Source organism: Megalobrama amblycephala, linkage group LG12 (genome assembly GCF_018812025.1).
Source record: "Megalobrama amblycephala isolate DHTTF-2021 linkage group LG12, ASM1881202v1, whole genome shotgun sequence".
Taxonomy (NCBI): Eukaryota; Metazoa; Chordata; class Actinopteri; order Cypriniformes; family Xenocyprididae; genus Megalobrama; species Megalobrama amblycephala.
The window spans coordinates 39,728,892-39,742,389 of record NC_063055.1 but is presented as its reverse complement, the minus strand read 5'-3'; the positions used below and the strand labels follow the sequence as shown (position 1 = coordinate 39,742,389).

At 37.5% G+C, this 13,498-nt stretch overlaps 1 protein-coding gene across 4 annotated transcripts in view; it reads left to right on the top strand.

Annotated features, from left to right (window-relative positions):
* The window catches only part of LOC125280537 (DDB1- and CUL4-associated factor 1), a 34,935-nt gene that overhangs the window by 10,644 nt on the left and 10,793 nt on the right, over window positions 1-13,498 (top strand). For 2 of the 4 annotated variants that reach the window (XM_048211116.1, XM_048211115.1), the window contains exons 10-17: window positions 59-238; window positions 3,302-3,511; window positions 4,567-4,736; window positions 4,860-4,928; window positions 5,783-5,907; window positions 7,063-8,131; window positions 10,655-10,873; window positions 13,266-13,464. In XM_048211116.1, the coding sequence (XP_048067073.1) occupies window positions 59-238; window positions 3,302-3,511; window positions 4,567-4,736; window positions 4,860-4,928; window positions 5,783-5,907; window positions 7,063-8,131; window positions 10,655-10,873; window positions 13,266-13,464 (2,241 nt within the window). The remainder of the gene's footprint in view (window positions 1-58; window positions 239-3,301; window positions 3,512-4,566; window positions 4,737-4,859; window positions 4,929-5,782; window positions 5,908-7,062; window positions 8,132-10,654; window positions 10,874-13,265; window positions 13,465-13,498) is intronic. The other 2 variants (XM_048211118.1, XM_048211117.1) reach the window with 1 other exon arrangement.

Genomic DNA, 13,498 nt, shown 5'->3' with positions numbered 1-13,498 from the left:
TGATCACAGTCTTTTATCTGGTCTAGTTGTCCTCCTCTGATCCCTCTGCCTGTCTCAGGTGTGTATGCTGCCGCACTCGCTGCTGTCGGAGGTGGTGAGCTACACGCTGTGGCTGCTGGAGTGTTCACACGCCTCCGGCTGCTGCCACGCCACCATGTTCTTCTCCATCTGCTTCTCCTTCAGAGCTGTGCTCGACCTCTTCGACAAGCAAGATGGCCTGCGGCGGCTCGTCAACCTGGTATGCACTTCTTTGCATTTGCGTAGGGATCGCACTTCACAGAGGCTTGAATCTGAAAGGTGAAAAAAACAAGGGTTAAAGGGAAACTCCACCCAAAAATGAACATTCATGATCATTAAAACTGTGTCCTAACTAGGCAAGCAAAATTCAGGGAATTTTCAAAGCTGGAAACTTTCCATGGGAATTCATGGGAATTAATGGGAGTAAACAGGGAATTTGCAAAATTGCAGGTTAGCCTATAACAGGGTACTTAAATATAGTTTAAAAAAAACAAAAAAACATCTTGCAGCATAAACGACCAGATTTAATGCAATTTCAGTTGATTTTTTTACCCTGCAAATTCCTCAATCACAGTATTTTATATATATTAATAATTTTTAAATATTGGTTTTCTATTTTAATATGCATTAAAATATAATTTATTCCTGTGATCAAAGCTGAATTTTCAGCATCATTTCTTTAGTCTTCAGTGTCACATGATCCTTCAGAAATCATTCTAATATGCTGATTTGATACTCAATTATCAATGTTAGAAACAGTTGTTGCTTAATATTTTTCATAACCTGTGATACTTTTTTCAGAATTTTGGATGATTAAAAATTTAAAGAACAGCTTTTTAAAATAGAAATCTTTTGTAACAATATACACTACCGTTCAAAATCTTTTTTTTTTAAAGCAATTAATACTTTTATTCAGCAAGGATGTTAAATTGATAAAAAGTGATATTAAAGGGATATTGTTAGAAAAGATTTATATTTTGAATAAATTCTGTTCTTTTTACCTTTTATTCATGAATGAATCCTGAAAAAAGCATCACAGGTTCCAAAAAATATTCAGCAGCACAACTGTTTCCAACATTGATGATAATTGAGTATCAAAACAGCATTTTAGAATGATTTCTGAAGGATCATGTGACACTGAAATAAATAACACATAACAATTGCTGCTATAAATATATTTATTTGACATGTTTACTAAATTAGAATTAATTGAATGCAAAAATAAATAACTTAATGTTATGAACAAATAAAATGTTTATATTTGTTTTTATATGATACATTTTTATATAAATATTATAAGTTTATATAAATTCCCTAAAATTTCCAATTAATTCCCACAAATTCCTGTTGAGTTTCCAAATTGGAATATTTCCAAAATTCCCCAGCTTGTTCACGTGGAAAATTTACCGGAAGCTTTCCGCCCCTTTGCAACCCTAGTCCTAACTAGAAGTGATGCGATAGAAACGATTACAGCGACAAGCAGTTTGTATGTCTACACCAGATAAAATCAATCTAAAATCACAGAAGAACCTGTGGGCGGAGCGTCTGCAAGCGCACTGCACTCACGACCAAACGAATGAGCACATAATCAAATTCATAAATATAACACCATTTTACTGTTATTAAAAATACATACTGAGTGACTGAAACAATATCTGTCACAGAATACACTTGATTGTTCACAGTTTGAACATTCTTGCTTGCTTTAATTTTTTTCAAGATCTGAGGTGAATTATCCACTTTCAGTACAGCTATATATGATATTTAATCTTACTCTAAATTCTTTTAACCTTAAATAAAGCACATAATCAGTACCTGAGATTATCATTACCATACATTGTATAGCCTCGTTTTCACTGAAATTACCCGGAACAGTTTGTCCCAGGAACTTTTTTTCCTTGTTACTGTCTGGATTTCTGTCGTGGTCTAAAGTACCATGAAGATTAAGTCTGGTGAGGTAGGACTGCATGTGACTTTCAGGTCCGCTGGATTTCGTCCTCCGCATATAAGCTTAATAATGCCTGAACTTCATCGCCGGTCCATCGGTTGTATTTTTTTTAACTCAATTGTTGATTCGAATAGCAAACAATCTTACTGCACACACCGTAAAAGACTTTTAAAAATGGTGGTTGAAATAAAACCAACCAATCAGCATGTTCTGCGCCCGAGTCCCGCTCCTGAAAGTTCCTGAACTTTGAAGAAGCACTACCTCATGAGCAGGGACTTTCTGAGGGGGGAATTTTTACCTGCAACTTTAATTTAGACCCTGGTTCCTGTGGTCAAATCACTCGAGTACCACCCCAATGTCCCTGCGGTGGAAACGCGGCTTATGTTGTTGTTCCAGCCGCGAAGTTGCAGAAATGGAAACCGTAAAAGTGAATCTCCTGGCACTCGTTGCATATTGTTAGGACAAAAACTTAAGGAAAAGACACCTTTTATCACGTGTCATAGTGTCGCATCTGTTTTCTCACCCTCATGTCAGCGAAAACTGTATGACTTTTTTTCTGTAGAACATAAGATATTTCTCAATTTAATGGGCTTGAAATGTTATTCGATTCGCAACGTTCCTCAAAATATCTTTTCCGCCGTAGAAACAAAGTCATACATGTTTGGGACTGTGTGAGGGTGAATACATGACAGAATTGTAATTTTTGGGTGGAGAAACGGGTGTGTGTAAGAGATGAAAGTCAGTGTGTATAAAGGGCTGCTGGTGCTCATTGATAATAATGATATGAGGGGAGGAGAGTCCTTTGCTAACAAGTTGATATTTCTACTTCAAAATGAATATGAATGCTGAAAAAAACCAAAAAGAAAAAGCCAGTCTGGATTGCTTGTCTTAGCTGGCCATCAAGCTGCTTTGTACTGGTCAGGCTAGTCTAGTTTGATGGTTTTTAGAAGGGTTTTGGGCTTTTGTCAGCTGGGAAACTAGTTAACCAACAAGATTGGTCAGATTAGCTAAAACCAGCAGAGCACCTCAGACTGGTGAAAATGTACTTTTAAATGTTTATTCATCAGTCACTCACCCTCATGTCATTCAAACCCTGTTTTATTATTTTTTTGCTTCCATCAAACAATGAAAGTGGATTGTCATGTATAATATGGACCTTATTTGAACTATTGCGAACAGTTTTTTTTGCCACAATAAAGGCTCGGGGGTTTAAAACATTATAGCAGAAATGTATTATAATTGCATAATAAAGTTCTAAATTCTATTATTATTCACTGAAGTATTAGAACGCTTATATTAAGCAGTGTTCGCCTCAAGTCTGTTGTGGTTTTGTAGATTAGCACTTTGGAGATTTTGAACCCGGAGGACCAGGGCGCGCTGTTGAGCGACGATGAGATCTTCTCCAGCAGACAGACAGCGAAACACACCTGCATGGCGCTGCGCAGGTACTTCGAGGCTCACCTGAGCAGTAAAGTCGAGCAGGTCAAACAGTCGCTGCAGCGGACGGAGGGAGGAGCGCTGATACACCCACAGCCTTATTACAAGGTACATCTGTTCACCTCACTACCACTGCCATGTGACTAGTACTTCAGTGATGTCACTGTCCTGCTGTGTCTGCACTAGATTTATAACCTCGAGCTCTTGGGTACCGTTTGGTGTCTGAAATGTACACTACTGGTCAAAAGTTTGGAATAATTACGATTTTGTTTTTTTGAAAAGTCTCTTCTGCTCACAAAGACATTTATTTGATCAAAAATGCAGTAATATTGGGCAATATTATTGCAAATGTGAATATATAGTAAAGTGTAATTTATTCCTGTGATCAAAGCTGAATTGTCAGCATCATTACTCCAGTCTTCAGTGTCACATGATCCTTCAGAAATCATTCTAATATGATGATTTTCTGCTTAAGAAACATTTATGATTATTATCAATGTTGAAAACAGTTGTGCTGCTTCAGATTCTGTGATGCATTTTATTTTTCATGATTTCATGATTATTTTTCATAATTCTTTGAATAGAAAGTTAAAAAGAACAGCATTAATTTGAAACAAATGTTTTATAACATTATAAATATCTTTACTGTAATTTTTGGTCCATTTAATGCATCCTTGATGAATAAAAGCATGTTTTCAACATTGATGATAATCATAAATGTTTCTTGAGCAGCAAATCATCATATTAGAATGATTTCTGAAGGATCATGTGACACTGAAGACTGGAGTGATGATGCTGAAAATTCAGCTTTGATCACAGGAATAAATTACACTTTACTATATATTCACATAGAAAACAGCTGTTTGAAATGTATTAATAATTTCACATTTTCACTGTATTTTGGATCAAATAAATTCAGCTTTGGTGAGCAGAAGAGATTTCAACAACATTATAAAAATCTTAATTATTCCAAATGTGGTTTTGTGGTTGTGTACTCGCAGTAATATCTTGCATTACTTTTTTAATTTTGGAAAGAAGTTAAACTTGGAAATCTTGACAGTTTGTGTGAAGTTGAACTTCTGCTTTGTAGGCTGAAAATGAAACACATCTGGTTTCAGTTGTATATGGTGTTGAAATGTTTTTTCCTGTTCAAATGTTTGCAGGCCTGCTCCTACACCCATGAGCAGGTGGTAGAGATGGTGGAGTTCCTGATCGAGTTTGCGCCGGCGCGTTTGTACTGGGAGCCTGCAGAGGTCTTCCACAAACTGTCCTGTGTTCAGCTCCTTTTGCAGCTCATTTCTATCGCCTGTGACTGGAGAACGTACTACGGCAGGTGAGGAACCGCAGGGCGGTGTGGGAACCAGTAAATGGAGTCTGGAAAAGTTTCTTTTTGTGTGAGGTTTTTGTGTACGTTTGATTGAAGGTGCAAACAGTTATTTTGTTTGATGTATCGCAGTAAACATTCTGATGGCGGTCATCTTGGACTATCAATCGGTGTGAATGGAGCATCATCCAAAAAGCAAAGGTTTTGGGTTGTAGATGCCATAGTTGAAATACACACTTGTAAACTTATTCCATGAGCAAAAGTGTCAGTGACAATAAAATGAGTCGAGTTCAGCCGGTTATGTGACTCAACATGTCGGACTGATGTAGGGGTGGAAAATATATATATCACAATATCCTTAAGTTTGGTTGATTATGAAATGTATCAATGTGCACCTTTTTATCTCTTATTGCTAGTGTTCGACCAATATTTGGCAGCTGTTTTTTGTTTGTTTGGCATTTTTTCCATCCTCATTAGTCTCTGTGCATCAGTACTTTGTAAAAAAAAAAAAAAAAAAAAAAAAAAAAAAAAAAATATATATATATATATATATATATATATATGTGTATATATGTGTATGTGTATATATATATATATATATATATATATATATATATATATATATATATATATATATATATATATAAATTAGGTTTATTAAATTATCCAATAAATTATCAGACAGCTGTTAAACAAAAAGTAAATACTATACAAAAACATTGTAGTTTTTAAGTTTGCTTTTCTGTTATTCGGAAGCAGGACTCTCATTTTGAAAGCACTTTTAAGGCTTGGCTTGATTTGAGCACCAGTATACCTTGTACTTTAAAAACAATATTCTCCAATATAATCAAGTCAAGCCACATTTATTTCTAATGTGAAATTTCAGCATATCACCCACCCACCCCTATACTCAAGTGTTCATCTCATGTGACTCTCATGATGTGCAGGATTTCAACCATTTTTCAAAAGAACTGTTTCACTGTTGTGTAAAACGTTTTGTAATGAGGGGGACAAACGACTAAGTGCACCTTTTTTCTGGTCCATGTGTGTTTCAGGGCTGATACCGTGAGGTACGCTTTGGACATCTTGAGCATTCTGACGGTCATTCCCAAAACCCAGCTGCTGTTGTCGGAGAACGTCGCTGTGCTGGATGAGAGCGGCTCGAGCATCTCCACTGTCGGTGAGAACTGCCAAAAGCAGCTATGGTCGTTACCAACAGAGACAGTAGTTGGCTTAAATCATCTTTTGGGAAACGTTTGGGTTGGGTATCATTTGAATTTTCCGATTCCAAATCAAGGAACGTTTGACTGGTTTAAAAATACCATAGCAAAAACAACTAGCCTATCTAATATAAATTTCAAGCATTATTAAAGACAAGTAAACATAATTAAAAAAAGAACAAATAAACACAAATGAACAAAGATACAAATTAAATAAAGTGTTTTAAGATTTTCAGGTATTCAAATGTAAAATAACACTGCACTTTATAAATAAAATATTCATTAAAAATATAGTTACAAGAGTTATTCAGTCAAGATCAGCGAGTGAATGTTCTCTTTTGTTGTTTAACATTATTATAGAGATAGCAGCAGGAATATTAGGCTGCTGTCACTTTAAGAGCTGCTTGGATCCAATATACTGTTATTGTTAAACTGTCAAAAGAAGGAAAGATTAAGAACATACTTTAACATTCAATATAGAAATGTTGTTGTTATCTGCACAATACATTTTTATTGCCTTTCTTTAAACTTTATTATCGTATCAGCAAAATTCAATCTTGTTTGACCTCTTATTTACCCTGTCTACATATATTGGTATATAAACCAATTTCAATACAAATGTGTATATTGAATAACTCATGCTTTGAGTACTTAAAACTTGTAGTTCCCCAGTTTTGTTAAGCAGTATTGAGTCCTTGTGCTGCAGCATATTTAAAGTTGGCATGAAATAAAAGTTGCGATTGTTAAACGGCTTCTCGAACAAGAACAAATGTAGGGCGGGGCTTGATTTTGTCCGTGGGGAACTGATTGGATGGTTGTGGTTTGCTATTGGTGGATCTCACGTGAGTGACAAGTTGCCCCGCCTGATTCTGATTCAAGATTACGGGGAACATGAATTTAAAACAATAATAATGTGCACTGATAAATCATTTATAATAAGCACTTCAATATTCCATAAAAAAACAAGAAATTGCATATTTTTGATTTCATGGTGACTTTAACAGAATCTGAAGTGCATGATAAATTGAGTATGGATTTGTTCTATATGGAAATACAGTATTAATTTAATTTATGCAAGTATTAAATATGATTTTAAAACTCTTTGTGCTCTGCAGGTATGAGCATCGTGCTGGTCGTCGCAGAGGGTGAAGTATTTGTAAATGATGCAGAAATCCAGAAGTCGGCCCTGCAGGTGATCATAAACTGCGTCTGCGCTCCAGACAAACGCGTCTCCAGCATCGGCAAGTTCATCTCGGGCACGCCACGCCGCCGTCTGCCGCAGAGCCATCGCGCCAGCGAGAGCGTCCTAGCCAAGATGTGGAACGTGGTTCAGTCGAACAACGGTATAAAAGTCCTGCTGTCCCTGCTGACCATCAAGATGCCCATCACCGATGCCGATCAGATCCGCGCTCTAGCCTGCAAAGCCTTGGTTGGATTGGCGCGCAGCGCCGCAGTGCGGCAAATCATCAGCAAGCTTCCGCTGTTCAGCAGCGGACAGATCCAGCAGCTCATGAAAGAGCCCGTGCTTCAGGACAAGCGCAGCGAGCACGTGCGCTTCTGCAAGTTTGCGGCAGAACTCATAGAGCGAGTGTCTGGAAAGCCTTTGTTAATCGGCACAGATGTGTCGCTGGCGCGGCTGCAGCGGGCTAATGTTGTGGCGCAGTCGCGCATTTCGTTTCCAGAGAAGGAACTTCTACTGCTTATTCGGAATCATCTTTTGTCTAAAGGTCTTTCGGACACGGCGACAGCTTTGACAAAAGAAGCCGAGCTGCCCATGGGGCTGCACGCTCTGGCACACGCTAGCGTGCCACCGTTCACTCCCGTTTCTGTCGCGACGCCTCCTTCTCCCGCCGCCGGCATCCCACGGACTCCTCGGCTCACTAACGGAGTCGCGGCCCGTCTGGGTGGCCACACCCCCCACGCGCTTCCTCATCACCCTCAGCCCCGCCCCTCCACCTCACAAGTCCCGCCCCCACCGCCTCCTGCAGTGTCTCACCACAGCAACGGCTCTCCTCTCATCGGACGTATCTTGTTCTCGCGGGAGCGGCCGTCACCGTGTGCTTCTGCAGGAGGGAAGAAGCCAAAAGTCTTGAGGCAGAAATCAGATCATGGTGCTTTCAGCCAGAGTCCAGCCATGAAGAAGCAGCTGGACAGACATCTGCCCTCTCCGCCTACTCTAGACAGGTGTGCTAGACTGTTTATATACCTAACATGCCAGTAAAATTTGTGGAGCTTAAATAAAAGCCCTTCTGACATCAGAAACTATTAGGTGATCAGACGCTTGGAAGCGCAGTCACAATGGAAGGATAGGCACGGTTATTCCTGAACACAAGAAGCAATATTTATTTATTTACCTTTATTTAACCAGTAAAAGAAGACTCACTGAGATTAAAAATCTCTTTTATAGGAGTGTCCTGACCAATATAGGCAGCCGAGTTTGCATATACAATTATTAAAGGGTGTGACGATATTAAAATGTGACGATTTTTCGTCGAGTGAAAAGCTGTCTCGCGATATCGCCATGATGGAGTGTGAGAGTAAAATTAGGATAGAATATGCCACCCCTGCGTTTACGTTACACCTCCACTGTCGTTTAGCTTTTTAGCTGCAGAGTCGTGCACAGTTCAGCAGTTCACTGATCATGTGACGAGAGTAAGTGATGAGATGACTGACAAGACCATGGCGGAGGACTCGTTGCTCAACAGAGCCTAAGTGTCTGATAAATGTCTTATCTTGTAGAATGCGCTCTCCACACCGCTGCTCCCTATACACAGAGTATATGCGATCATGAATTAGAAAGCGAAAGTAAAACGCGAACTCCCTGATGTGCACAAATTAGGCTACATGCAATAGCCTGTCTCCCAATATCAAACCTATCTTAGGCTGGGCTGTGAAGTTGTAACCACCTCTTAGATTTGGTCTCTGTTTGCACTTTGAATATTGAGAGTACTTTGATCATGGTTGCACTTATTGTTTGCACCTAATAAGACTAAGAAAAAAACTTTTTTATTTTTGTTATTTATACTGTTCTGTTTAATTTGTGGATAGGAGGTCACACACAGCATCAATCAGAAGTTCTGGAAACAGTAAGGTCTGAAGAGACGCGTATGAAATCATACAGGAGAGAAGCCAGTCTGAGTTTGTGGCAAAACATTTTACAGTGCTTGAGTATTGTTGTCTTTCAATGCATATGATAATTCATACCCAAATTATAACTAAAATGACATTCATTACAAGATGATTAGTTAAAACATTACAAATGCACCTGCAGACTATTTTTCTAGTCATGAATTTTGTCATTGAGGATTTCTTAAAAATGCTGTGCAAAAATCTCATCTCGTTCTCGTGAGCAAAGCGTCTCGTCACACCCTATGATCACATGATCACACCCCAACAATTATACAACAAAGCTGCAACATACAATACTAAATCCTACGTAAAACAACCAGTTTAAATCATTTACACACCATTAATTCACTCTAGGTTATGTGGTAAAATTTTAAAATGACTAAGAGACCAAGTTTTGTAGCTTCATCTACAGGTGGCGGCGTATTTGAAGGAAGTTTTACCAAGCTCATGTCTGAAAAGGGGCACGCAGAGTCTAATGAGTAATTGCCAGGCAATTTCCATTGAACAAAACGACAAAGATGAGAGAGCAAATAACCCAATATGGCTCTATATATCAATAAATACCAGTGCATTTTTCTTTGAATATTTAACGAAGGCCAAGTAACTCTTTTGTGTGGTTCACAATGGTGTGTTAAAAATTTACAATCAGATGTAAATATCAGAGGACCATGATACAAAGCATCCAAAGAGGCGAGAAGGAAAGAGGGAGCATGCTGATACACTGCATCCCCATAATCAAAAAATCATTACAAAAGAAGCAGATACTAATTTCTTCCTCACTGAATGAAAAGCAAGACTTATTTCTAAAGTAAAATTCAAACTTTTTCTTGGGTTTTTGCCTCAAATAATTAATGTGAACTAAAACGTAACGTGTTATCGATAATAATACCAAGATATTTTTACTCTGAAACAGATGCAATCGGACTCTCTTGAGAAGTCCAAAGAGTGATGCAATTTTGTGGAGAAATTGAGAATAACATGCAAACCTATTTTGGATAATATCAAAAGCAGATTGTTAAAAAAGCCGGATTGCTGCTTATTACTTATTTCTTCTCTTTAAATAATCACTTGCTGTTTTGCATGTCCTTCTGAAGAAACTCCACATTTAAAACATGACAAGTTAAGATTATTGATCATTTTGTTTTTAATGGTTTGAGTGGCACATTAAAGTGCAGATTGTTTTATGAATCTGTTGAAGAAATATTTTCTGCTTGCTTTAAGGCCAAAGGATTGTTTTTGTTTTTTTTGTTTATGTCTTAATGGCACAGCAGCCAAAAAAAAAAAAAAAAAGTACCAAAAATGGGTGAAAACTAAAATATGACTACTTTATGGCACAAGAAAACCCTGGACCTCAGAGGAACAGAAAATGAATCTGACCCTAATAGAATATGATTCTAATCCGATTCCTTTGCCGAAATAAACGCCACACTTAGAAATAGTATATTTTAATATCCTAGGTTTCCTTCTGACTGGTGAAATATTTGGGACAATTATGTTTTTCAATCAATTCTGTTTGGTCTTGATTGTAGGCCAGAAATGATTTAGATGAATAATTTGATCATGTCGTCTTGTTTCCAGTATCATAACGGAGTATTTACGAGAGCAGCACGCGCGCTGCAAGAACCCAGTGACGACGTGTCCTCCCTTCAGCCTCTTCACTCCGCATCAGTGCCCGGAGCCCAAACAGAGACGGCAGGCGCCCACCAATTTCACCCCTCGACACACGCGCAGGGTGGTCTACCCCAAATACGGTGGCGTTGATGGAGGCTGCTTTGACAGGCATCTCATCTTCAGCAGGTGCAGTTTCACAGATTTCTGAAATCACACTGATGCCTTGATCAGTGGAGAACTTGACATCAAAGCAGCTGTATACACAGGATATGTTGGTAACAATTATAACAAGTATTTAGAATTATACAATTTAGATTATAGTTAACTAATAGTTTATAAACTGTAGTTAATACATTAATAGACTATATATGAGTAGTGAGTTCATTCATTGTCACTGTAACAAAGTGTTTGTGTTTAATTAGCTCATATGTAAAGAGTTAAATAATGCCTTAACAAGGTTATTAACTGTAAATAGTTATCACTTTAGATTAGGTCACAGAAAATGGGAAAATTACATTTAAAGGGTTAGTTCACCCAAAAATGAAAATAATGTAATTTATTCCTCACCCTCATGCCGTTCCACACCCGTAAGACCTTCGTTCATCTTCAGAACACAAATTAAGATATTTTTGATGAAATCCGATGGCTCAGTGAGGCCTGAGCAATGACATTTCCCCTCTCAAGATCCATTCATGTACTAAAAACACATCTAAATCAGTTCATGTGAGTACAGTGGTTCAATATTAATATTATAAAGCCACGAGAATATTTTTGGTGCGCCAAAAAAACAAAATAACGACTTATTTAGTGATGGCCGATTTCAAAACACTGCTTCAGGAAGCTTCGGAGCGTTATGAATCAGCGTATCGAATCATGATTCGGATCGCGTGTCAAACTGCTGAAATCACGTGACTTTGGCGCTCCGAACCGCTGATTCGATACGCTGATTCATTTACGCTCCGAAGCTTCCTGAAGCAGTGTTTTGAAATCGGCCATCACTAAATAAGTCGTTATTTTGTTTTTTTGGCGCACCAAAAATATTCTCGTGGCTTTATAATATTAATATTGAACCACTGTACTCACATGAACTGATTTAAATATGTTTTTAGTACATTAATGGATCTTGAGAGAGGAAATGTCATTGCTGGCTATGCAGGCCTCATGGAGCCATCGGATTTCATCAAAAATATCGTAATTTGTGTTTTGAAGATGAACGGAGGTCTTATGGGTGTGGAACGACATGAGGGAGAGTAATTAATGACATTATTTTCATTTTTGGGTGAACTAACCCTTTAAGTGCTTTAAACCAACCTTTATTAGACATTAATTGTAGTATTATTATTATTATTATTATTATTATTATTATTATTATTATTATTTATTATTATTATTATTATTATTATTATTATGAGTTGATTAAAATATTACACGTACATTAAGCCTATCCTCAAAGCTAAACATAACCACTGAAAAATAAATAAATAAAATAATGCTGTCAATATGAATTACATACAAATACTCATAAGATCACATTATTAAAATACATCAGTAAGGATTAGGTGTAGTTTAGGGGAAAGAATATACAGTTTGTACAATACAAAACTCATTATTTCTATGGAAAGTCCCTATAAAACATGAAAACCCTGTGTGTGTGCTTAATGTATTTGTAAACATTAAGGAACACTGAATATGAATGCAATTAATGTCTGATAAAGGTTGGTTTAAAGCACTAAATTAATATCATTTCCCCATTTTTCCATGACCTAATCAAAAGTGAGAAATTTTTGTGAACAAAGCATTAACTCTTTATATATGAGCTAGTATTAATGTATTAACTACAGTTCATAAACTATTAACTATAAACTAATAGTTTGCAAATGATTTTGTAAGTACTTCATTACACTATGCTTATCATAAAGTGTTACCGATATCATCTTTCAAATTCGACTATTTTGGTCATGTTCTTTTCACATGTACTAGGGCTGGGCTAAAAATATTGATTTTCCATCTTTCAGTCAGTGCTGTTTTCACTTGATTCATGAACAAAACTTCACTAAACATTATTTGTAGCTCCTGCCATCCAGTAATCACAATTGATACTTTTGATATGAAGCAAATTCTGCCAATTTTATTCTGGAATTCCATCAATAACTGTGTTTTTGTGTCTCTTTAATGTGTGGCGACAGATTACTGTAGATGAAGCGATCATCTGTTCCTCTTTACTACTAGTTACATCAGCAAATAAACATGAATGAACATCAGAAGATACAGAACAACTTACTGAAATGAATCATGTCTCATGTGATCCATCAATCAATGTCAGACTGATCATATCAAAGATTATTGTGATTACTGGATGGCAGGAGTTACAAATAATGTTTAGTGAAGGTTTGTTCACACACCAACTGAAAACAGCACTGACTGAAAGAACGACCTTGGATTTAAGAATCAGTATCAATTGATCAAAATTGAGAAATGGTTATTTTTAGCCCAGCCCTGGTAACTTATTTATTTATTTAATTTTTTGTCCTCTTGACTTTCAGCTGGCTAATCAAATGCTGTTTGTGATTGTGTTCAGGTTTCGGCCGATCTCTGTGTTCAGGGAGGCTGAGGAGGATGAGAGTGGCTTCATGTGCTGTGCGTTCTCAGCACGAGAGCGTTTCCTGATGTTGGGCACGTGTACCGGGCAGCTCAAACTCTACAATGTGTTCAGTGGACAGGAAGAGGCCAGCTACAGCTGCCACAGCTCGGCCATCACACACCTCGAGCCCTCCAGAGTAAACAAACACGCACACACACACATGATCCTTC